Genomic DNA, 25,847 nt, shown 5'->3' with positions numbered 1-25,847 from the left:
ATGTTGTAAATCAAATAGCAAAGTAATGTTGTAAATCAAATAACTTGCAAAGTAATGTTGTAAATCAAATGGTCTACATTGAAATTGTTGAATGAAACACAAAAATTGGAAGGTTGAAGTATTGAGTAATAATTTGTCATGGTTTAAATCTAAATGTCTACATACTCGTCTTAAATTAATATTGATAATTTGTAAAAGACCTCTGTAAGGATAACAAAATTTGTGCACACACTTGACAACAACCAAAACATATTAAATTAGGAACCAATGGCAGATCTTTAAATTTTTATAAGTGGGAGCCCACTGCCTGCCTAAGAGGGGGCCCACTCCCATCACGCTTCAGTTATTCCCTATATAATCAAACAAATTTTTTTCTCAAAAAGGGGGGGGGGCAGGCCCCCACCCCTAAATCCGTCTCTGGGAACAGTGCTTTAGTTGCTGTTCTTAATCTTGATGTGACTGTAAGGCCTTTGACACGCAGCTAAACCTAACATCTGAAGACAAGTAGATACAAGATTTTGTAACTTTTATATAAGTTCTGTCATTACATATAGTGATATACCCTGCACATATATAATGACAGCAAACCATTAACATCAAGGCATCAGTAATAAATAGTAAAAGACAGAGCCACTACTTTTAATGTCATATCCATGATCAGATGTTATTTTTCTACTTATATGTTAATTAAAAGACAATAATTCTTTTATTTTTTCTTTAGTTTTATACTCATTATAACAAACAATACAAACTTGAGTAAACATTGATTTCACACAACACATCATATTATTAACATCCCATGATAAACAGTTCTATAGTGCACAAATTATATCAGAACATTTACCTGGTTGGTTGTATGATTTATCAAAACATATATCGATTTCAGTCTACTATAAATCAGAACATTTATCTGTTTTTGTCTATGATTAATTTATTACCATTTCTGGTTCATTGATATTCAACAAAAAATAACAACAACACATATCTGCATTTTAAAAGAACTATATATCTAAAATCTATTTCTATAAGTTTTTTTTATCTCTTATTTCAAAAAACTACAACAGACACAATGAAACTCATTGAATTTGTAGTACATATAAGAAACATACAAAATATAAAACTCTTATTCATATTACTGTCTCAGTAAAAGTCACTTTATGTTGCCACGACTTATAGCGGCATAAGCTGCCTAATTTGTGTCACTGACTTGACCCAAATATTTATAACATCTGAAAACCTAAATAAGAAATACAAATTGTTACATTCCAAACAATAAACAATGCATGGGAATATATAAAGCATCAAATGTTTTGGGAATTACACTATCTAATCTACCATAAATCTTACTGATATCTGATCAACATAATATAATAACTATTTTTTGTATTTATTTCATATCATTAATAAAAAAAATATATCATTATTACACCTGTAAGTACTATACAAAAGATTTATTTGTACCCTGAATCAATTAATAAAATTGGTTCCTTACTTTCACTTTTTGGCTAACATTCTTTTCAATAACTGAATTGCTGAGCACACAAACAATTGATCTGTAGCTAAGGTCACACAAGGTTGCATGCATATGGGTCCTATTGATGTTGAACTTTTTGGGCTTATTTTGACAAAATTGAACCAACCTGACTGATAATAGCAAAATATTCAAAATCCTTTCTGTGAAAATGTTGGAAACAAACACAAATACCCTTTTTTTTTTATTTCAACTAATATTGTGGAAATCATAGATGATGAATGCCTTTTAAAATTCATATATATTTATACTGGAACAAACCTAAAAATATGTCACTATTATAATAATTAAAACACCCTCTTCTGATTATAATGTTCAAATTCGACCATAATATTAAAAACACCCTTTTCTAATTAGAATGTTCAAATCAACCATTTTCAATATTTGCACCATAATAAAAAAAAACCACCCTCATCTGATTAGAATTTTCAAATTCACTTCCAATATTGGCACTATCATGATAAAACTTTGTTATGTCTTTATCATCTCTGTAAGCAAAGATACAATAATTGATCAGACGATTTACTTTGGCTTGATATCTGATTATTTTTTAGGAACAGGAATAAAAACGGGATCAGATGAAGTATAAGCCTCCTTTGTGGTATATAATCTGGCCTCAGCTTGAAATCTCTGTCCTCCTACGACCACTTCATAGTTAGCATCCTTGTCCATTATAAATTGGTTAATGTTTTTATGAATTATTCTGTTATCATTTTCATCATAGTCTCTCACAAAGCCTAAACATATCATCTTCTCTAATGTTGGACCATATGCACTGGAGGTAACTGTACCAGCAAACTTGCCGTTACGATAGATTGGTTCCCCACCCCATGGCCACACGTCATTGTCCGTATCAAAGTCTTTTAACAGGAACTGAACAAACTTCTGACTAATTCCATTTTCTTTCTGTTTTACCAAGGCATCTCTTCCTATAAAGTCACCTTTCTGAAATAAAATCCAAAGAAGGTAACTTTTAATAGTTTTTAAGATGTGTATTCTTTGAGGAAGTTATCTTTGCTGTAGTCTCTTGAAATGGAGAAAATGTATGTTTTTTTCATTGTGGAGGCCCATACGATGTGTTTAAAAATTGCCACATTTATCAAACTTTACAATTTCAAGCTGATCTGATTTTACAAATTTAAATCCACCTCATGTTTAAAGAAAGTTCAAAGAAAGTTCTTTAATGAGAAAATTTGTCGTCTTAACTATACATTATATGACATAGCCATTATAAAATAAATATTGACCAATCGACATCTATCCCCCACTATTACTCCCCTACTCAAGCTTCATACATTCAACTTTACTTTGAAATTTCTGCCACATTCAAAAGAGGTATCATCTGTCGAGAGATATTGTCCCCAGAAAGAGACCCCCTTCTTTAACCCAATAACAAGTCCCTTACTGTAGTTACTTACATTTAACTTTACTCTGAAATCTCTGCCACATTCAATAGGGGTATCATCTGTAGAGAGATATTGTCCCCAGAAAGAGCCCCCCTTCTTTTACCCAATAACAAGTCCCTTACTGTAGTTACTTACATTTATCTTTACTCTGAAATTTCTGCCACATTCAAAAGGGGTATCATCTGTAGAGAGATATTGTCCCCAGAAAGAGCCCCCTTCTTTAACCAAATAACAAGTCCCTTACTGTAGTTACATTAAACTTTACTCTGAAATCTCTGCCACATTCCAAAGGGGTATCATCTGTAGAGAGATCTTGTCCCCAGAAAGAGCTCCCTGTCCCATTCTGTAACCCTATCACAAGTCCCTTACTATAGGTACTTTCATTTAACTTTACTCTGAAATATCTGCCACATTCAATAGGGGTATCATCTGTAGAGAGATCTTGTCCCTAGAAAGAGCTCTCCGTCCCATTCTGTAACCCTATCACAAGTCCCTTACTATAGGTACTTACATTTAACTTTACTTTGAAATCTCTGCCACATTCAAAAGGGGTATCATCTGTGGAGAGATCTTGTCCCTAGAAAGAGCTCCCCGTCCCATTCTGTAACCCTATCACAAGTCCCTTACTATAGATACTTACATTTAACTTTACTCTGAAATCTCTGCCACATTCAAAAGGTGTATCATCTGTAGAGAGATCTTGTCCCCAGAAAGCAAAAAACTTCTCAATCCTTAACTTCCTCATGGCATAATACCCAGCATTTCTTATTCCGTAGTCCTTTCCTGCCTTCATGAGTGTGTCGTATACATGTAAGGAATACTGAAAGATAAATAGATCTTGTCTTATTGATCCATACTAGAGCACAAGAAGGCATAATGTCTATATTAGAAATAAAATACTGTAGTCATTTATACTTACCATGCTCAATATTGAAGTGTAGGAAAGCACTATATCTTTTATATAAGAAGAAATTCTATAGTCCTTTGGTTCATGGGCTAATAAGGAACGTTCACTTCAGATTTCTTATGCCTAAACTTACTTAACTCTGAAGGTATCGATCGGTATGCATAAAACACATTTGTATCATATTTTTTAACTTAATATCATAAACTAGAGGCTCTAAAGAGCCTGTGTCGCTCACCTTGGTATATATGTGAATATTAAACAAAGGAAGCAGATGGATTCATGACAAAATTGTGTTTTGGTGATGGTGATGTGTTTGTACATCTTACTTTACTGAACATTCTTGCTGCTTACAATTATCTCTATCTATAATGATCTTGGCAAAGTAGTTTCAGTGGAAAATGTTAGTAAAAATTTACAAATTTTATGAAAATTGTTAAAAATTGACTATAAAGGACAATAACTCCTTAGGGGGTCAATTGACCATTTTGGTCATGTTTACTTATTTTTAGGTCTTACTTTGCTGTACATTATTGCTGTTTACAGTTTATCTCTATCTATAATAATATTCAAGATAATAACAAAAAACAGCAAAATTTCCTTAAAATTACCAATTAGGGGCAGCAACCCAACAACCGGTTGTTGGCTCAATCTGAAAATTTCAGGGCAGATAGATCTTGACATAATAAACAATTTAACTCAGTCAGATTTGCTCTAAATGCTTTGATTTTTGAGTTATAAGCCAAAAACTGCATTTTACCCCTATGTTCTATTTTTAGCCGTGGCGGCCATCTTGGTTGGATGGCCGGGTTACCGGACACATTTTTTAAACTAGATACCCCAAAGATGATTGTGGCAAAGTTTGGATTAATTTAACCCAGTAGGTTCAGAGGAGAAGATTTTTGTAAAAGATTACTAAGATTTACGAAAAAGGGTTAAAAATTGACTATAAAGGGCAATAACTCCTTAAGGGGTCAACTGACCATTTCGGTCATGTTGACTTATTTGTAGATCTTACTTTGCTGAACATTATTGCTGTTTACAGTTTATCTCTATCTAAAATAATATTCAAGATAATAACCAAAAACAGCAAAATTTCCATAAAAATTACCAATTCAGGGGCAGCAACCCAACAACAGGTTGTCCGATTCATCTGAAAATTTCAGGGCAGATAGATCCTAACCTGATAAACAATTTTACCCTGTCAGATTTGCTCTAAATGCTTTGGTTTTTGAGTTATAAGCCAAAAACTGCATTTTACCCCTATGTTCTATTTTTAGCCATGGCGGCCATCTTGGTTGGTTGGCCGGGTCACCGAACACATTTTTTAAACTAGATACCCCAATGATGATAGTGACCAAGTTTGATTAAATTTGGCCCAGTAGTTTTAGAGGAGAAGATGTTTGTAAAAGTTAACGACGACGGACGCAGGACGCCGACAGACGACGGACGCCGGACGCAAAGTGATGGGAAAAGCTCACTTGGCCCTTCGGGCCAGGTGAGCTAAAAAAGTTTAAATGATGTTCAGTGTTTTGATACGTCTTTAAACAGAAATATTTCTCAGCCTTTATGAGTAAGACTTTCAATATTATCACTGTTTCATTTCTGTTTACCAATCATCAGAACTCAAATCATTTAAGAACAAGAAAAATTAAAAGGTCTTATTTATTCTTCCCAGCTACTTAATATTTGCTAGATAAACTGAAATGTAATAGCAGATATATATAAGATTAAGAACTTGGACAAGAAATAAGAAATTACATCTGACAATGTTGACAAAATATCCATCATCAATGTGAAGTTCTGTCTGAATTTCTGTATCTTATTAAAGTCAATGTTTACTGCTATTTTATTAGTTTTATCAAAGAATTAAAACCATTGTTATGAATTGGCTGTTTCTGTATTGGACCTGTTATTTAGATTATCGATCAGCTGTTTTGGCCTATCTACTCTAGGAGTCTTGGGTTTAATACAGCTAACCTCAAATCTATAACAGGCCAAATCCAGAAACAGCCAGTTAATAAAACTATAATAATCTAGCAGTATAACATGGGTGTTGATGTCTTCATTTTCTATAACTAGAAAATTAACTATCATAAAAACAAGCTATAAGGCAATCATGTGTGTGGTCTTAGGTTCTTAATGTCTTACCTCTGATGGGACATAAAGCACAAAGCCATCTTCACCAGCATGTGTTAACCTCATAGCTATTATACCTCCAGCATAGCCAACATCTATAACCTGTGGATATACAATTCTAGCCATATTAGAATTGTATATAAATAAAAATCATAGTTCACACAATTATTCCTATAAATTAACATATAGATTCTACAGCTGAATCTAGTGAGATACGATATTTATCCACTCCAGACAGTTAAATTTTTAAATTTAATACTTGAGGTTTGCCAAGCGTTTTAAATATTTAAAATTGAACTGTCAAGCAAGAGTCAAACAGTCATATTTGCCAGTCTTGTCCTAAACTGAAACTATTTGTCCTAAGCGAGTAATGTGGATTCAGGACAAATTTTATTTTTTTAACAGAAATAATTTCCGGATCCTTGCTGTCAAGAGTAGATAAATATCATATAACACAAGATTTGGTGGTGGAATCTGTTTCTCTAATGATTTTTAAACAATATCCAGACAATTCAATCCTTCTTTTCAAATGATCTACAAAAAGATGTGTTCATCAGGCATGGGCGACTTTTTTTTTGAGCTGTCACAATAGGAAATTCAGAGGAAAGTAAGAAAATTTGACGTCATTATCAAATTTTCACCAATGAAGAATTGAGATCAAATGATTCACACGTTGATTAAATAAAAATAATCCACATGTCAGGAAAGGGATAAATTGTGTAAGAATTAGAGAAATAAAAATATCTGGAAGAATAACAAAAATTTTGAACATGCCAATTGGTATCAATAATAGAAGATGTCTCCATGCCTTGTAACTGGATACACTATTTTTAACCAATACTAACTTTCGTTAAAACTGAATTTTGTGTCCTCTGTAGAAAAAAATCAGTGATATTTGGTGTTAGTTAAATTTTAATTTTTGCATAAGCTTGAATCTCATTGGTCCCAGATATACACATGAGTTAATCACATTAGTCCTAAGCTTACAATCTCATGAGCTCATCAATATTGAGGATCAATAAAACCTACCTGACATGTCATTGGTTTAAAGTCATTGAGAGTCATTGACGTATCTGTGACATCTGCCAACAGCTGTTGAGCATGTGGACCAACCACATTTAACCCTGAGAAAGCTGACGTAAGGTCAGAGATCATCACAGATCCATCTAGTGGACAATGTTTCCTTAACCAGGAGAAGGATCTGGTCTGCTGTGAGGTAGGTGCGATCATGAAGAACCTGAAATTGTGATAGCCAACTATATACAGTTTATTCTGGTTTGCTTTGGTTGATCTTAAATCAAATAAATTAGGCTCTCAATTTTCTCAATTGAATTGTTTCATATTTTTCCTGTTGGGTCCTTTTATAGCCAACTGTACGGTATGGGTTTTTCTCATTGTTGAAGGCAATAAGGTTGCCTATAGTTGCTTACATCTTCTTCATTTAAACATTGGTGGATATTTGTCTCATAGGATATCATACCACACCTCCTTTGTTGGATATTTGTCTCATAGGATATCATACCACACCTTCCTTTTTTCTTTTTGTATGTTTCTTATTTGTTATTCATCATATATACAACAGATACAAAATTTCTTACACTGTTCCTATATATTTTTTGGTTCCTTGTATAATTATTTGTCAATAATTCAATATTATAATGCATTAAATGAAGAGGACTTTCATTAGTTATTGCTTTATATTTTGAAGGGTAGATAGAATCTAATATCAACTGGTCTGTGACTAAGGTAAGCTAACAATTTAAAATTGTTGAGTACATCATTCTTTATAAAAATAAACCAAAAGTCACATTTATTTATATATAAATATGACAATACATACCTATTATCTGTCAGCGGTACAATAGAACAGTCATTTTCGTATCCTCCACGATTATTCTGCATGCCTGTATGTATAACTGTTCCGATTGGTTGATTTATGTCGTTAGAACTTAAATACTGCAATAAATCTAATGCTTCTGATCCCTGAGACTGTAAGTAAAATAATTTTGTATTAACTAATACAGGTCTAACACTGGTCATCAGGGTTTAGTGTGGATGTAAGTTTAACAAATTATATCAAACTTAATCTTTATCTAATTCAGATCTGTAAGATTTTACTGTTCAAGCTTCAAAACATCCATGAAACGAAACAATTTGAGAAATACTAAATAATTTAATGGACAAAGTACTACGGACAATGATTTTTTAACTTTCAGTAATCACTAACAGCTATTTAAGGAAATATAAAGTTCCCTTTGTTTTCAATACAAAATATCATGAACCTCCACTTTTATAACTACAAATGTACTGCATATTTTCTTACTTCAGTTCTTTCTGTTTAATATCATTTACACTGGGATGCTAGGTCAAATGATACTTGCATCCAATGTCTATCAGTAAGACAGAGGTCAACATTTTGAAGTCAACTGAATGGACTTTTTTATTTTTATGGCCCCGCAACGAAGTTGTCGTTGCCATATATAGTTTTATCTTTGTCCGTAATTCCGAAATTCCGTCATTCCTCAACAAACCATTATACAGAGTTTTTTCTAAACGCCCTCAGATATTGGGCTGATTTTTGGTATGTGAGTTAAGCATGATGAGTTACAGATCAAATTTAAGTTTCTTTCCACTCCGTTAATTTTGGCCTAAATTACGGGCTTTGGACTGTGATACATTGTTGAAAATCACAGTTATACACACTTTTTTTTCTAAACTCTTTCAGATAATGGGCTGATTTTTGGCATGTGAGTTAACCAAAATGAGTTACAGATCAAGTTTAAGTTTTGTTCTGCTCGTCTAATTTTTGCCGAAATTACAGGCTTTGGACTTTGATAAATTGTTGAAAATCACAGTTATACAGACTTTTTTTCTAAACCCTTCAGATATTGGGCTGATTTTATATATGTGAGTTATTCATGATGAGTTACAGGTGAAGTTCAAGGTTTGTTCCACTCCACTAATTTTTGCCAAAATTAAGGGTTTACAACTTTGAAAATTGTTGAAAATCATAGTTATACAGACTTTTTTTCTATATACCTCCAGATTTTGAGCTGATTTTGATATGTGAGACTACCATCATGTTTGTGTTTATATGTGTTATTGAAATTGCAGATTTTTCAACTTTTTGAGACAGGGCCATTCGTGTCTCTTTGACACATCTAGTTAATTTCAATTTCAATAGTCATAACCACCATCTTGTCCTCTATTTCTTGAATGTGACCTACCAAGTTTTACTGATCAGATTGTACTTGTATGAGCAACATGATGGGTACCACATATGGAGCAGGATCTGCTTACCCTTCTGGAACACTTGAAATTGTCTATAGTTTTTGATGGGGTTCATGTTTAAGTTTTCTATGTTATGTTTTGTATACTGTTGTTTATCTTTTTCTCTTTTTTCCATTTTTTGCCACGATGTCGTCAGTTTATTTTGGACTTATTTGCTTATAAATATTTCTTTGGCATTCCATTTAGAATTATGAATTTCAAGGTTTTGTCCTGCTTTACCAAATAATCAAGCTTTTGCTTATTTTTCCATAAAAACTTGACAGTCATATTAAACAAATAAATGATTAATTGATTGTTATTCTAATTCCACTTTTAGGACATTTGGATTTTTAAAACTTTAAATATGTGCGTGATACATATGTATAACATTTTTGTGCTGAGGGGGTGTTAAGCAACCAACAATCAATCAATCAATAAAAAATTTAAATGAAGTGGTGACATAGTCAAAGTTTGTTTAAGTAAGTAGAAATTATCTTACCATTATTTCAAACTTTGAGAACGATGACATATCAATCAAGCTGACCCTTTCTTTACATGACCAGTACTCATTCTTCACATGCTCATGCCAGATTGGTTTACCAAAGGTACCCTTCTGTATGCCCCATTGTTCTTCACCTGTAAAATAATCAAAGTACTGGAATACTGACGTGTCAGATAGTTTTCCCAAATGTCCCCTTTTGTATGCCCCATTGTTCTTCACCTGTAAAATAATCAAAGTACTGGAATACTGACATGCCAGATAGGTTTACCAAAGGTACCCCTCTGTATGCCCCATTGTTCTTCACCTGTAAAGAAATCAAAGTACTGGAATACTGACATGCCAGATAGGTTTACCAAAGGTACCCCTCTGTATGCCCCATTGTTCTTCACCTGTAAAGAAATCAAAGTACTGAAATACTAACATATTAATCCATTACATTCCAGGCAGGTTCCATGGGTAACATTCAAACATCCAAGCTTCAACAAACAGTGACATTTCTAGAAAAATTCCTCATACGTTATGATACGAACCCATTTCTGTCTATTCATGGCTTGAAAAATAATCGAATTGCAGACATCAAAGGGACATTTAAAATCATAAGCCAAACTGAAAAAGCATTGGACTTCAACTTCATCAGAAACTAACTTGACCTACAATTTTAACCCAAAGCTGGACAGACGGTACGACAGACGGACGGACAGAAGGATGAATGAACAGACTGACACACACAGACCTAAAAAACATAACACCCCTGGGTGGGACATAACAATGACAATTCATGTGCCAGTTAGGTTAACTTTATGTGTCTTTCTGTATTTCAAGCTGTTCCAGACATAAACTAATTCCGAAAAAAACTATTAATTACATACAAAAGCAGTAACATTCCTTGAAGGGCTATTAACCTTACTGAATGCCCAGCAGTTCCTGTTTTAAAACAAATATACACACAATATAAAACCCCACTAAACTATAGGACATTTCATTAACAAAACTTTTCCTGACATCCTAAAGAAAACATGCTCTATCAGCTTTCAGTCATTAATCTAGACTATAACCAGGGGGGTGGAAACATCAGTTTTCTTCACTAGCCCAAGGATAAGCACTATTAAACAAGAATGTGTCCAAAGTACAAGGATGCCCCACTCGCACTATCATTTTTCATGTTCAATGGACCGTGAAATTGGGTAAAAAATCTAATTTGGCATTAAAATTATAAAGATCATATCATATGGAACATGTGCACTAAGTTTCAAGTTGATTGGACTTCAACTTCATCAAAAACTACCTTGACCAAAATCTTTAACCTGAAACTCCCACTTTCATTTATTATGTTCAGTGGACCGTGAAATTGGGGTCAAAAGACTAATTTGGTTTTAAAATTAAAAAGATCATATCAAAAGCAACAAGTGTACTATGTTTCAAGTTGATTGGACTTCAGGTTCATCAAAAACTACCTTGACCAAAAACTTTAACCTGAAACTCCCACTTTCATTTTCTATGTTCAGTGGACCGTGAAATTGGGGTCAAAAGACTAATTTGGTTTTAAAATTAAAAAGATCATATCATAAGCAACAAGTGTACTATGTTTCAAGTTGACTGGACTTCAGCTTCATCAAAAACTACCTTGACCAAAAACTTTAACCTGAAACTCCCACTTTCATTTTCTATGTTCAGTGGACAGTGAAATTGGGGTCAAAAGTCTAATTTGGCTTTAAAATTAGAAAGATCATATCATAAGCAACAAGTGTACTAAGTTTAACCTGAACGGACGGACGGACGGACGCACAGATGAACGGAGGCACAGACCAGAAAACATAATGCCCCTCTACTATCGTAGGTGGGGCATAAAAATCTACTTCCCAGGAAATTAATTGTCTATAATGGTTGTGCTATTGCAGAAATTACTAACATTTATTGTACAGAACATTTGGGACTAGCCATTTGAGTCTGGCATTTCCAAACCCCTGATTACCATTGATTAACCAACCTTAGTCCCCAGCCCTTAATCATTTACATAGCTTTTTAGATGACACCAACTGTACTTACTGTCAGCTGTATCATTGAAATACATAGGTCTCTCATAAGCATTTGTTTCACCAAAGCAGGCTCCCTCAGCCTTCAGTCGGGTATAGAGTGGTGAGGTACGGAAGTTACGTCCTGTCTTCCATTGCTGTCCTGGATATTTCATCCTATACATGCCTGTAAAATAGCATCACATTTAATTCTCATTTACTAGTACATTTTGTTATAGACCAAAATTAGTATTTTGTGAAATGCAACAGATAAAATTCAAAATGATTCTCTTGGCCATAAATTGTAAATGCCTCAGCAATCAAAAGTGTACTGACAATTTTGGATTTTGGGAAAAGAAAATCAAATATTGCGTTACCAATGGATCCACATCTTCTAATTTTTGTATATTCTCCTGTAAAATTTACTCATAACAAATATTGTTGACCCTGACATATTTTTCCTTATATGACCACACATAAAGATAGACAAATAGATTTTGAACATGGTAAGTATGCGATATAAATTTGAATTATCTCCCCTTCTGTACAAACCTAATGATTCTTTAACTCTCTCCCTGAGGAACCGTCTGTTGTTATGGAATGATACAAATCTTAGGATGTCATGAGCTTCTAGATTAATGCTTGGCTCTCCATCAATGATCCACTCTGCAATGTGTTTGCCTACACCACCAGATGCTACAACACCTGTGGAGGACATCCCTGCTGCCACAAAGTATTTAGCAATCTGGAATGACAGGGATAGACAAATATTATATCTATGAGGCCACAAAGTATTTACCTATCTGGAATTACAGGGATAGACAAATATTATATCTATGAGGCCACAAAGTATTTACCTATCTGGAATGACAGGGATAGACAAATATTATATCTATGAGGACACAAAGTATTTACCTATCTGGAATGACAGGGATAGACAAATATTATATCAATGAGGCCACAAAGTATTTATCTATCTGGAATGACAGGGATAGACAAATATTATATCTATGAGGCCACAAAGTATTTACCTATCTGGAATAACAGGGATAGACAAATATTATATCTATGAGGCCACAAAGTATTTACCTATCTGGAATAACAGGGATAGACAAATATTATATCTATGAGGCCACAAAGTATTTATCTATCTGGAATGACAGGGATAGACAAATATTATATCTATGAGGCCACAAAGTATTTACCTATCTGGAATGACAGGGATAGACAAATATTATATCAATGAGGCCACAAAGTATTTATCTATCTGGAATGACAGGGATAGACAAATATTATATCTATGAGGCCACAAAGTATTTACCTATCTGGAATAACAGGGATAGACAAATATTATATCTATGAGGCCACAAAGTATTTACCTATCTGGAATTACAGGGATAGACAAATTTTATATCTATGAGGCCACAAAGTATTTACCTATCTGGAATGACAGGGATAGACAAATATTATATCTATGAGGCCACAAAGTATTTACCTATCTGGAATGACAGGGATAGACAAATATTATATCTACGAGGACACAAAGTATTTACCTATCTGGAATGACAGGAATAAACAAATATTATATCTATGAGTCCACAAAGTATTTACCTATTTGGAATTACAGGGATAGACAAATATTATATCCATGAGGCTACAAGTATTAACCTATCTGAAATTACAGGGATAAACAAATATTATATCCATGAGGCCACAAAGTATTTACCTATCTAAAATTACAGGGATAGACAAATATTATATCCATGTGGCTACACAGTATTTATCTATCTGGAATGACAGGGATAGACAAATATTATATCCATGAGGCTACACAGTATTAACCTATCTGGAATGACAGGGATAGACAAATATTATATCCATGAGGCTAAAAAGAATTTACCTATCTGGAATTACAGGGATAGACAAATAGATTTCTATTTACTTACACTAAAGTTATAGTGCGAAAACCAAGAAAATGCTTATTTGGGCCCTTTTTGGCCCCTAATTCCTAAACTGTTGGTACCAAAACTCCCAAAATCAATCCCAACCTTCCTTTTGTGGTCATAAATCTTGTGTAAAAATTTCATAGCTTTCTGTTTACTTATACTAAAGTTATAGTGCGAAAACCAAATGTCTTTGGACGACGACGACGCAAACATGATACCAATATACGACCAAAAAATTTTTAATTTTTGCGGTCGTATAAAAATGACGTTAAAGCACTAAAATCAAAAATCAAATCAAATCTAATGAACAGGTTTCTGATACAACATTCATGTGGCTACAAAGAGTTGAACAATCTGGATTAACATAAATAGAAATCATCCATTTATATATTATAGGTCCATTGACAAACTGACAGACTTCTGTTTCCATAGATATATGCTTCAGCAGATTCCCCAAGAATCCAGCTCCTGTCAGAAGTAAAACTTTCTGGTTCATTGACAAACTGACGGACTCCTGTTTCCATGGATACATACCTCAGCAGATTCCCCAAGAATCCAGCTCCCGTCAGTAGTATAACTTTCTGGTCCATTGACAAATTGACAGACTTCTGTTTCCATGGATACATACCTCAGCAGATTCCCCAAGAATCCAGCTCCCGTCAGGAGTAAAACTTTCTGGTCCATTGACAAACTGACAGACTTCTGTTTCCATGGATACATACCTCAGCAGATTCCCCAAGAATCCAGCTCCCGTCAGGAGTAAAACTTTGTGGTCCCTTGACAAACTGACAGACTTCTGTTTCCATGGATACATACCTCGGCAGATTCCCCAAGAATCCAGCTCCCATCAGGAGTAAAACTTTCTGGTCCATTGACAAACTGACGTACTTCGGCTGTTTCCACTGCAGGCATACGATTGAGAATAGCATCAAGTAATATTTCTAAAAACAGAAAAAATTGAAAGCATTCACATAATAGTTAATGACATACTTGTGTTTAGAATGTGTTAGGATGAAATCAGCTGATGTAATTGACAAAACAAAAACATGAAGGGGCTTCAAACTGAAACTTGCTATGCTTATACAATTGTTTTTTTTTTTTAAATAACTCACAAGGAACAAATGCTGATGAAGTTTTTATTTTTAGAATGGATTGGATTAGAATTTATCATTAAAATGTAATAAATATATTTTTATATATATTTACGAAAGTGGTCCCAATCTTCTGGCAGTAACTGGAACTCAAATTTGTCTGGAATATTTGTATGGAAAACTGGCTTAGCTACTGGTTCAAAACCTCCTGCCATTACACCCCCACTCCATTCCCGATAGTAGATTAGTCCATCATAATCTCTAATTACTGAAACAAAACAAAATCATGGATCAAACTCTCCTGCCATTACACCCCCACCCCATTCTCAATAGTAGATTAGTCCATCATAATCTCTAAAACAAATCAAAATCATGGATCAAACTCTCCTGCCATTACACTCCCACTCCATTCTCAATAGTAGATTAGTCCATCATAATCTCTAATCTCTGAAACAAATCAAAATCATTGATCAAACTCTCCTGCCATTACACTCCCACTCCACTCTCAATAGTAGATTAGTCTATCATAATCTCTAATCTCTGAAACAAATCAAAATCATGGATCAAACTTTCCTGTGATAACAATCTCAATCGACTCCTGATTTAAGAATTAAAAGCTTCTTTCAAATTATAAATTTATTGGAGTCAAAAATAATTAAAATAAGTTATACAAATGTATTTTACCTGGTAAGGTAGAATCCACTCCTGTCAGAAAAAATTATATTTTACCTGGTAAGGTAGAGTCCACTCCTGTCAGAATATATTATATTTTACCTGGTAAGGTAGAGTCCACTCCTGTCAGAATATATTATATTTTACCTGGTAAGGTAGAGTCCACTCCTGTCAGAATACGTTATATTTTACCTGGTAAGGTAGAGTCCACTCCTGTCAGAATATATTATATTTTACCTGGTAAGGTAGAGTCCACTCCTGTCAGAATACGTTATATTTTAACTGGTAAGGTAGAGTCCACTCCTGTCAGAATATATTATATTTTACGTGGTAAGGTAGAGTCCACTCCTGTCAGAATATATTATATTTTACCTGGTAAGGTAGAGTCCACTCCTGTCAGAATATATTATATTTTACCTGGTAAGGTAGAGTCCACTCCTGGCACCTCCTTTGTAACAATGTAGAAATGTTCTGTAGCATGTAATGGTACTTGAACTCTGGGTTGTGACTTCTTTCCTATCTGTCGACTCCACTGATAAAGAGACAAAACAATGGCAATAAGAAAACACATTAAAGAAGAATATGGACACACATGCCCTGGCTTGATAATATACAAGATGTACTAACCTTTTGACTTTTTGTTTTCTTTTAAACTGAATGACATTTGTTACTGTATGTTGTCATTAGGGGTTAGAGTGTTCTCATTTGTTGAATAACAAACAGTAGTAATAAAGTAGCTCAAGAACAGTGAAAGTGATGTCACCTTACTTAAAACTTGATGTGTGTTTGGTGGTAATAAGCATTGCATATATAAGTTTCATAACATTTGGAAGGTAAGACATTGCTGAATTCCTGGATGCAAGTTTTAACTTGGCAAACCTTGTTTTGTTGTATTTTTCTTACTATTTTAAACATTACATAAATTTCTGAAATTTTTTACAATATTATGCTTCTAGATTGGCTTTTCATTCATATACTGTGGATTCATTTATTTTCGTTGATACCTATATTCTTGGATTAAGGAAAACTTGCATGTTCATGGAAATTTGATTTTATGGTTTTGCGAAAGTCTGCATACGAGCCTATAGAAAATTTGTCATTTGTTGAATTTGACCTTTACCCATGAAATCCATAAAATAATGAATCCACAGCAATAATTTACCAAGCTAAGCTTTGAATTTGATTATTTTTTCATTGTTGAGTAAAACAATTATAAGATATACCTACCAGCCCTCCACAATTAACAAAGTATTCACAGTTAATTGTTCCTAGGCTTGTCTGTACAGCATGAACATGACCATTGTGAGTAAGAATCTTTTCAACTTGTACTCCTTCAAACATTTTCACTCCTAAAACAAATAGGAAATATCTTATATATTGAACAAAACATGTCTTTCAAAACAATAGAAATAATTCACAAAGTGGAATATATTATGAGTTTATTCCAAAATCTTTTCAAAACTTTTACTTTTAACAAGAGCACACATGCTGAAATGTCTCGCTGTTTAACTGAACATTAGTTTTATGTTAAAAGTCTTTAATACAAAGGTTTTCCTACAAGTATCACATATTCATAAACTTAACATTTTCAAAAATGCATGTTAGTTTCTTGTGTATAATTTGGAGTTTAGTATGACGTCCATTATCACTGAACTAGTACATTTATTTGTTTAGGGACCAGCTGAAGGACGCCTCCTGGTGCGGGAGTTTCTCGCTACATGGAAGACCTATTGGTGACCTTCAGCTGTTGTCTGTTCTATGGTCGGGTTTTTTTCTCTTTGACACATTCCCCATTTCCATTCTCAATTTTGTGACCATGAGGTTAAGGTCAGATAAACACTGTTAGACAGACATGTTCACCTTACAATTGTTCCACCCACCAAATATAGTTGATTGCTCAAAATTGACCAATGAACCATGAAAATGAGGTCAAGGTCAATTGTTACCTACCAAACAGACAGACATGTACATCTTTAAATCATTCCATACACCAAATATAGTTGAACTACTGCTTATTATATTTGAAAAACTAACCAAAACACAAAAACTTAAAATGAACTATTAAGCATTCACTGAACCATGAAAATGATGCCATGGACAATGGATATATGACAGACTTAAACTTTAAAACATAATGTATACAAGGTATGAAGCATCCAGGTCTTTACCTTTTTTGTCCCATGTTGGGAGGAACTTTATGGATAAAAGATTACCTCTGTCCTTGGCTAGTTATACATAAGTTGTACAATTTTTATAGTGATAGATTGTCCTATGTTAGGAGGAACTTTATAGATAATAGATTACCTCTGTCTTTGGCCAATCTGACATAAGTTGAACAAATTTTATGGTGGTAGGTTGTCCCATGTTAGGAGGAACTTTGTAGAAAATAGATTACCTACGTCTTTGGCCAATCTGACATAAGTTGAACAAATTTTATGGTGGTAGGTTGTCCCATGTTAGGAGGAACTTTGTAGAAAATAGATTACCTCTGTCTTTGGCCAGTCTGACATAAGTTGAACAATTTTTATGGTAGGAGGTTGTCCTATGTTAGGAGGAACTTTGTAGATAAGAGATTACCTCTGTCTTTAGCCAGTCTAACATAAGTTGATGCTAAGTCTGAAGGAGCTACAACTCCGTCTGATGGAACATATAAGGCTGCCTACAAATAAATCATTTGTGTAATACATATAGATAATGAAACTTTATTTGATTAAAACTCACAGAATCAAAAGATTGAAATACCCAACATGAGTTTTGAGGGCAGAAAGTCTAATGTTTCTTAAAAACATGTCTCTTCACTGGCAACTCTGTAAATCTAAGACAACTGAAATCATTATGCATTCCAAATTAGTTTCTCAGTTATAATTCCAATACATACATGATTAAACTTCCAAATCAAGTTGCACATTTTTTGTGTGTGTGTTTATACAGTATGTATTTATTTCTGATGCAGCATCTGAGCTGTGTTTGATAAAAATTGACCTTTTGCAAATGCATATCAATACATTTGTTATCGTATAATGAGTTGAAAAATATTTAGGTAAGTTTATAACTGTTTGAAAATTCTGTAGTTATTAGAACCATACAAGTAGACCAACATTCATCTTTCATTTCCTATTTTAATGTTTCAAAATCAATCCAAGTCTCCTACATGTAAATGTATATGTGCACTTGCATAAGGTAGATTTCTATCAGAGGCAGGTCATCTGTTATTTAACATCTATCTAACCTACATTTCCTGATATTCCCTCTAACATACTATAAATCAATTCAAGCATTGCTCTTTCAAAACCTATATGTTTTATACCTCAATATCATCTGTTTTAAGAACAGGTGATAACCTATATGTTTTATACCTCAATATCATCTGTTTTAAGAACAGGTGCTAACCTACATGTATATGTTTTATACCTCAATATCTTCTGTTTTAAGAATAGGTGCTAACCTATATGTTTTATACCTCAATATCTTCTGTTTTAAGAACAGGTGCTAACCTATATGCTTTATACCTCGATATCTTCTGTTTTAAGAACGGGTGCTAATCTTTGTACTTCTTTTGGTCCAATAAAATGGGCTTCAATACCAGTAGCTCTAAAATAGAAAATGTTCATATTAGCACTTAAATATATAAATATTATGATGAAAGATTGCTATAAGAATAAATACAAGATTTTTTGGCCAAAATTCTAGAAATTATAATAAAGAAGAATACACATGCAAAATCATGACATATCTTAAAAAAATAGGTTTATTTTTTATATTTCCATTGTCAACAGTTAAATTAAGTAATCTGTTATTTAAGGGCATTCATCGATGTGATAAAGTTTTGATCCCACATTAATTTTTTTACAAAAATTTACATAAAAGTTATTTTTCACCTAGTCAAACATGTAATAAAAAATAAATTGTCAAACTTTAATGGATAAATGGTGTTGAAATTTTGAACATTTACTTAAATTTTTTTTTTTTTTTTTACATTTCTATCCTTTGGATAGACCTTTTACATGTTTACTAACATAGTTACAGCATGTCAGTGCCCCTAGTTGACAGGTTTACTTACACAGTTACAGCACATCAGTGCCCCTAATTGACAGTTTTACTTACACAGCTAAATCATGTTAGAGTCCCTAATTGACAGGTTTACTGACACACCTACAGCATCTCAGTGTCCCTAATTGACAGGTTTACTTACACAGCTACATCACGTCAGTGCCCCTAATTGACAGGTTTACTTACACAGCTACAGCATGTCAGTGTCCCTAGTTGACAGTTTTACTGACACAGCTACATCACGTCAGTGTCCATAATTGACAGGTTTTACTTACACAGCTACAGCATGCTTTCTCTGTAACAAGTTGACTCTATCTTTAGTTTGAGCAATGTTAATACTGCCACACTGCTTCCAACCTAAAGAGGAGTGAAGATTTCATAAAAAATGTTGAAAACATTTTATTAAAAGGGGATAATTTTAGATGTGTGTTTCCGTAAAGGGAGATAATATTGGTTGTGTGTATCAATAAAGGGAGATAATTTTAGTTGTATGTTTGGATAAGATAAAGGGAGATAATATATCAATAAAGGGAGATCATTTTAGTTGTATGTTTGGGTAAGATAAAGGGAGATAATATTGGTTGTGTGTATCAATATAGATAATTTTTGTTGTGTGTGTGTCATTAAAGGAAGATAATTTTAGTTGCATGTATCATTAAAGGAATAAAACCACTAATTCATTGCCTCCATTGCTGTTTATGTTAAATTCCTCGATTTCAAGCAGTCACAACTCTTTTGTCTCAAGCTCAAATAAAGTGTCAGTCATTGCATTTCAACTTATTGAGTATTGTACTAAAAAAAATCAACATACCTTTTTAAATCGCATATGAATAAGAGAGTTCTGATTCCAGAAACTTGGGAAGTACAAAATCAGGTACTTCAGATTAATCAGAGAATCCCTCTTTTTAAAATTTGGTGCAGTTTTTTTAATATTCAAAATTAAAAGTCCAAACGTGTTCTAAAATGCTCACCAGTCCTTAATCTTTCATTTGATACCAACAATACCTAAATATTCTACATATTTTGTAAGTTACACTCATGCGTAGGAACTATTTTGTGTTAAATATGTACTACTTTCTGGTATGTGCTTTCTGGCCGGGCCCGAATTAGTGGTGTTACACCTATAACAGAACCAAACTTGCTATATTGACTTGAGCATTACTTTTTTTCATTCTATGATCTATTTCAAGCAATAAAAAACATATAAAGATAAGTCCAAATACTATTTTTACTAATTTTAAGCTCAAATTTGACTGGTAGCTAGTAACATATGGGGTATTCAAAGAAAACTGCATATGGATATTACCAATGGCCAATATACTTTTTTTATTTTCAATATCATTGTTTTATTTATTCATTTCTAATAGGAAAACTATGTGCTTACCAATAGCCTATTTTTATCAGAGGTCCCTCATTAAATAAAAATACATTAGTCCAAACTTAAGACATAAATGAGAAAATTGTCCCCCCTTTTTTCTTTAAATTGGAAAAGGGCTTTTTTTGGAATAAACCATAATTCTGTGGTAAAATATAGATTATTTAGAGCAATTTATATATCCCTCAGCTAGATAACTTGCTAAACTGGTTCAAAATTGCATGTACAGTGAGATTTTAGAGCAGGCACACCTCTTTTGTTTTAAGTTCAAATAAATTGGCAATTATTGCATTTCAAAGCAACACTTTATGGTGTCTTGTACTGAAAAAATCAACATACCTTTAATGGCATATAAGAAAGAACTGGTTCGCGGAAATTAGGATGTACCAAAACAGGTACATCAGATCTGACAAACAGACAAAATGTACCCTCTTTTTAAAAATTAGTGCAGTCTTTTTATTATTCAAAAATAAAAGTCCAAAAGTGTTCTAAAATGCTCACCAGTCCTTAATCTTTCATTTGATACCAACAATACCTAAATATTCTACATATTTTGAAAGTTACACTCATGCGTAGAAACTATTTTGTGTTAAATATGTACTACTTTCTGGTATGTGCTTTCTGGCCGGGCCTGAATTAGTGGTGTTACACCAATATACAACTTTCGAGTTCGATGCATTTCCATCAAAAACTCTGGTTTTAGTGAACGTCATTTGTGCGCTTAGGGGCGTCGTCACTTCCATTCCAATGTTGAGCAAGTGGTTGGAAAACTATAATTCTATATTGTACGAATTATTCGGCAAACTGAATTCTCAAAATTGACAATCAGCACTGCTGTCATTAGGGAATTGCCATTTAGTACCTACAGAACAACCATTATTTCTAGTTTATCCTGCACAATGAAATTAACTAAGACGCCTGATGAACCTAAATAGTGCAGGGATACAGACGACCCCCTCTATCTGGTAAATGACATCATAAAGGCAGGCATAATTGACGTGTTTCTGCCGGTGATGGATGAACTCGAAAGTGGTCTACTAGATTGCATTATTGTCTCCTTTGACATGTTTGATATCATTAATATATTTATTCACCCTATAAATAAAATATTCTTATACCTAAACTATAATTCTTTGATTGAAAAAAATCATAACTTCAGTGTCAAAAAAATCAGTAAGCGTTTAATAAAATTATTTACTTATAGATATAAAATAATTATTGAAATTTCCACATCCAAACCACATTTTTAGACTTATGTTTATAATTTGACTTTTAGTTAAAAGTTTCTAATTTTCAATGACCTATGCAGATATAAAACTGACATCATTTTCTAACTTTTCTACTGACCTATTCAGATGAAATAATGACCAATGAGATGTTCAGACTTCCCATTGACCTATATAATACTGACCAATGCCATGTCCTACCTTTTCTAATGACCTGTACAGATATAATACTGACCAATGCCATGACCTGCCTTTTCTAATGACCTGTACAGATACAATAATGACCAATTCTATTTTTGGACTTCCCATTGACCTATATAATACTGACCAATGCCATGTCCTACCTTTTCTAATGACCAGTACAAATATAATAATGACCAATTCTATGTTTATACTTCCCAATGACCTATATAATACTCAGACCAAATGCCATGTCCTACCTTTTCTAATGACCTGTACAGGTATAATACTAACCAATGCCATGTCCTGCCTTTTCTACTGACCTATTCAGATGAAATAATTACCAATTCTATGTTTGGACTTGCCAATGACCTATGTTATACTAACCAATGCCATGTCCTGCCTTTTCTAATGACCTGTACAGTTCAGCACTGTACTTGACTAGTCTAGCTGAAGGAACATCATCTCTCAATTGACCAATTAAACCAACAGAATGCCATGTTGTTCCACATGTATATCTACAAAAGCAAGAGTTAAAAAAAGAAAACCTTTTCTACAAATTTTACCATGTTCATCACATTTTACATGATTTTGGCAGTTATCTTGGTTATGTTAAATTCAAGTAGTTGATTTGCAGACTTAATTGGTCTGATATTATTGCCTCCTCAAAGTTAAAGTTTTTTTTAAATATTACAGTAATATTTTAGCATTCACTTCCGGTGTAGGTTATTAAAGTCCCCTGAACTAGCAATATACAACATAATTTCACCCTCTCTCTGCTAGTTGGTAGCTAGCTATAGATGTCTCAGTTACACCCCTATTAATGTTACAATATCCCCTGACCCACTGTAGGCTACTTACTTCCCCTGCTCCAACAGTACAACATCATTCCAACCTCTCTCTGCTAGATGGTAAGCTATAGATGACCCAGTTACACCCCCACCACATATCACCACACGGGCATGCTTTGGCAAATCAACAACTGTCTTCAATGATTTTGATGCTTCGTTATTGTTTATACAACTTCTGTGGAAAGCTCTGTAGAAGGCATCACTTGTACAGCGTTTGTGTAAAGGAACTTTTAAATAGCGGATTAAAGACATACTTGTTGCTCAGTCTGTTCAAGTCATTTTTAACATCTTATAACAATCCAGTTTGTCATTAGTGATACTAGATATTACACTGACTATGTTAACAAAGCAACTTTATCTAATGCATATCCTGGGGTCTACCCATATCACCAGGGTCATCATCTAGGACGAAACTATTTAAGATCTAAAATGTAAATAAACAACGTTTATAATATATACCTGAGGTCAGAAAATGATAATGGATAAAACCTACATATAAGAGTCAATACTCCTGGCCTAGATTTAAAACTCATCGCAAATATTTTGATCTATTTCAGTTAATAAATTGTATTCATATCAAGATTGTCACCTCATCAGACCTTCCTTGACATTAGACAAAATGTTAGATGTTAAGATGTTTATTATGATAGAGATTAAGCCTCATAAGCTAAAATTCAGCTAAAATCTGGTTTTTATATTTTAGTTTCATCAATCTATATATGTCAAGGATATACGATTTTGTAGTTACTTTGACAAACAGACTGATTAAAATAATTCACTTCTTGTCAGAAATGTTTAAAAAAAATTACAGTTTAGAAAAAAAAAATTAAAACTCTTGAAGGGATTTATATTGCCATCATCCCTCTGTTGATAGTTAACTTTACACATTAAATTCAATAATGTTTATTGAACCATTTTATACAAGTACATTTATTAGAAATTAACAAAACTTGGCAGGTACATATATTCTTTTAAGTAAGCTGATTCTACCTTGTGTATGTGGATTGAACTACAGTTTTGATGAAGTTCACTACAAAAAGTGCCACTAAAAACCTCTAGGTATGCATCTTAGGACATAGAAATTTGTAGAAATTGAGAATACCTTCACACAAATATACTTTCTATTTGCCTGAGCAGTTGAAATGACTGAACTCAATAATATTATTGAAATAACAAAAGCAACCTGCATTATACAACGTTATAAGAGAATTTATAACATTGGTTGCAATGAATTACATTGATTTCCCAGTTAAATAAAAACCGATAATTTCACATGTGAAATAACAACTATTTCACTCTCTGACGTCATACAACAATTGGCGTTGTCAAGACATCAATAAGGGGGGTCAAAACAAACTGTGAATGCATAGGGAAAAGATATAAATGTAGTTGCTTACATGTTTTACATTAATTTCTTTAAAAAAAGCCATTTGCCAATGTAAGAAAAAGAATAACTAATTAAAGAATTCAAATATCTAAAAATATTCAACTTGTGACCCAACAACACTGATAATTAACTCATGGGCTGCGCAAATTCGGAAATTAATGTGAATATTAATGACATGGACATGATTTCCTATATATATATGTAACTGAATTTATTATAGGATTTTATAGCTAGGACATGATTTCCTAGGAAAATTAGTCTGGGGACATAGATTACAATCCCCGGACTAAATATATTTATACTAGTAAATTTTGTAACCATGTACTATTTTTTTGGGGACGAAGTCCCAAATTACGGTTGAAAAATCAATAATAAAAAAAAAAATTCAGGAAAATTTCCCCGAATTTTTCATTCTACTAATGAACTCAAAATCCTTAACTTTTTTTTTCAGATCTACTTCCTTTTCCGGTCTTGTTTGCATGAGACTTTGAATAAAATGTATATAAATTCAACATTCAATCATTTTTGATAATTGTTTGATAGGAAAAAAATGTTACCTGGATAACAGCGTTTCTTTGTTTACATTGAATATGACATCATAACTTAAATAACGTCACAACTAAATCCCTAGCAACAGAACCAATATCGGAAACGTTACGGTATTTCCGTTTCTTTTATCAACATGATTGAATTAAAAAAAAAATAATACAGACTTCGTCCCCATTCACAGGTAATGCCTGCCTCATATTACAGACTTCGTTCCCATTCACAGGTAATGCCTGCCTCATATTATACATATTACTAGTAATATTTTTTCAACCAGACATATTTTACCAGGAAACTTATCACTTAAATACAATTACCATGATTACAGTCATGACAGTTAATGTTTTCCTTTTGTTCTGTTGACAAAGTCTAACGTTTGATTTTGTACGTTTTCATGGACTTTCTCTTTTAGATTTTCAATGAAGTATAGTATTATTGTTTATATTTTCATACAGGTCAAATTGAAATCATTTCTTTACACACTCCCAGTGACTCTGTGTGACACTCAAAAAAATACAACCCTACACTTTCCTTTGTCTCAGAGACAAAGATGACAAAGTTGATTTTCAGAGCAAAACTCATGAATAAAACTATTATTGACTTACTGTTTAACACTGAACTATATATAATACAGAGAGGTTTAACTAATATTGCTGTCTGCTCTTTTTACAGTCTCATGGAGGCATAAATTAAGGCATGCGAATTCTGGGCTCAAAAAATATTTTCATATGTCTAAAGAACAAAAAAAACAACAAAACT

At 33.1% G+C, this 25,847-nt stretch overlaps 1 protein-coding gene across 2 annotated transcripts; it reads right to left on the bottom strand.

Moving 5' to 3' along the window:
* Positions 1–701: 701 nt before the first annotated feature.
* LOC139522703 (pyruvate dehydrogenase phosphatase regulatory subunit, mitochondrial-like) lies at positions 702–25,822 on the bottom strand. 2 transcript variants are annotated; one of them, XR_011664479.1, is made up of 19 exons: positions 25,694–25,822; positions 23,166–23,579; positions 22,692–22,822; positions 19,799–19,880; positions 18,983–19,064; positions 18,051–18,132; positions 16,701–16,822; positions 15,891–16,005; positions 14,917–15,069; positions 14,527–14,651; positions 12,317–12,509; positions 11,799–11,951; positions 9,750–9,886; positions 7,821–7,969; positions 7,010–7,217; positions 5,993–6,082; positions 3,578–3,757; positions 1,808–2,476; positions 702–1,429 (listed from the first exon to the last, which is right to left on the bottom strand). XR_011664479.1 is itself a non-coding variant. In XM_071316173.1 (18 exons), the coding sequence occupies exons 2-18, from the start codon at positions 23,405–23,407 to the stop codon at positions 2,075–2,077; spliced, it is 2,646 nt and encodes an 881-aa protein (XP_071172274.1). In that variant the 5' UTR covers positions 23,408–23,579; positions 25,694–25,822; the 3' UTR covers positions 702–2,074. The 2 variants fall into 2 exon arrangements, 1 of the variants encoding a protein (XP_071172274.1); XM_071316173.1 differs by having other exon boundaries at positions 702–2,476.
* Positions 25,823–25,847: the final 25 nt, after the last annotated feature.

The sequence above is a fragment of the Mytilus edulis genome, chromosome 5 (assembly GCF_963676685.1).
Source record: "Mytilus edulis chromosome 5, xbMytEdul2.2, whole genome shotgun sequence".
Lineage (NCBI taxonomy): Eukaryota > Metazoa > Mollusca > Bivalvia > Mytilida > Mytilidae > Mytilus > Mytilus edulis.
The sequence above is the reverse complement of the archived record's forward strand: the minus strand, read 5'-3'. Positions and strand labels throughout refer to the sequence as shown.

Excerpts from the sequence above, each read along its gene's own strand:
- LOC139522703 (XM_071316173.1), bottom strand. The coding sequence starts at position 23,407 with ATGTCTTTAATCCGCTATTTAAAAGTTCCTTTACACAAACGCTGTACA. Across the intron at positions 16,823-18,050 it reads TAGACTGGCTAAAGACAGAG|GAGTGAAAATGTTTGAAGGA; the intron begins GTAATCTCTTAT and ends TATTTGTTTTAG. Across the intron at positions 7,970-9,749 it reads TCTCAAAGTTTGAAATAATG|TCTCAGGGATCAGAAGCATT; the intron begins GTAAGATAATTT and ends TTTTACTTACAG.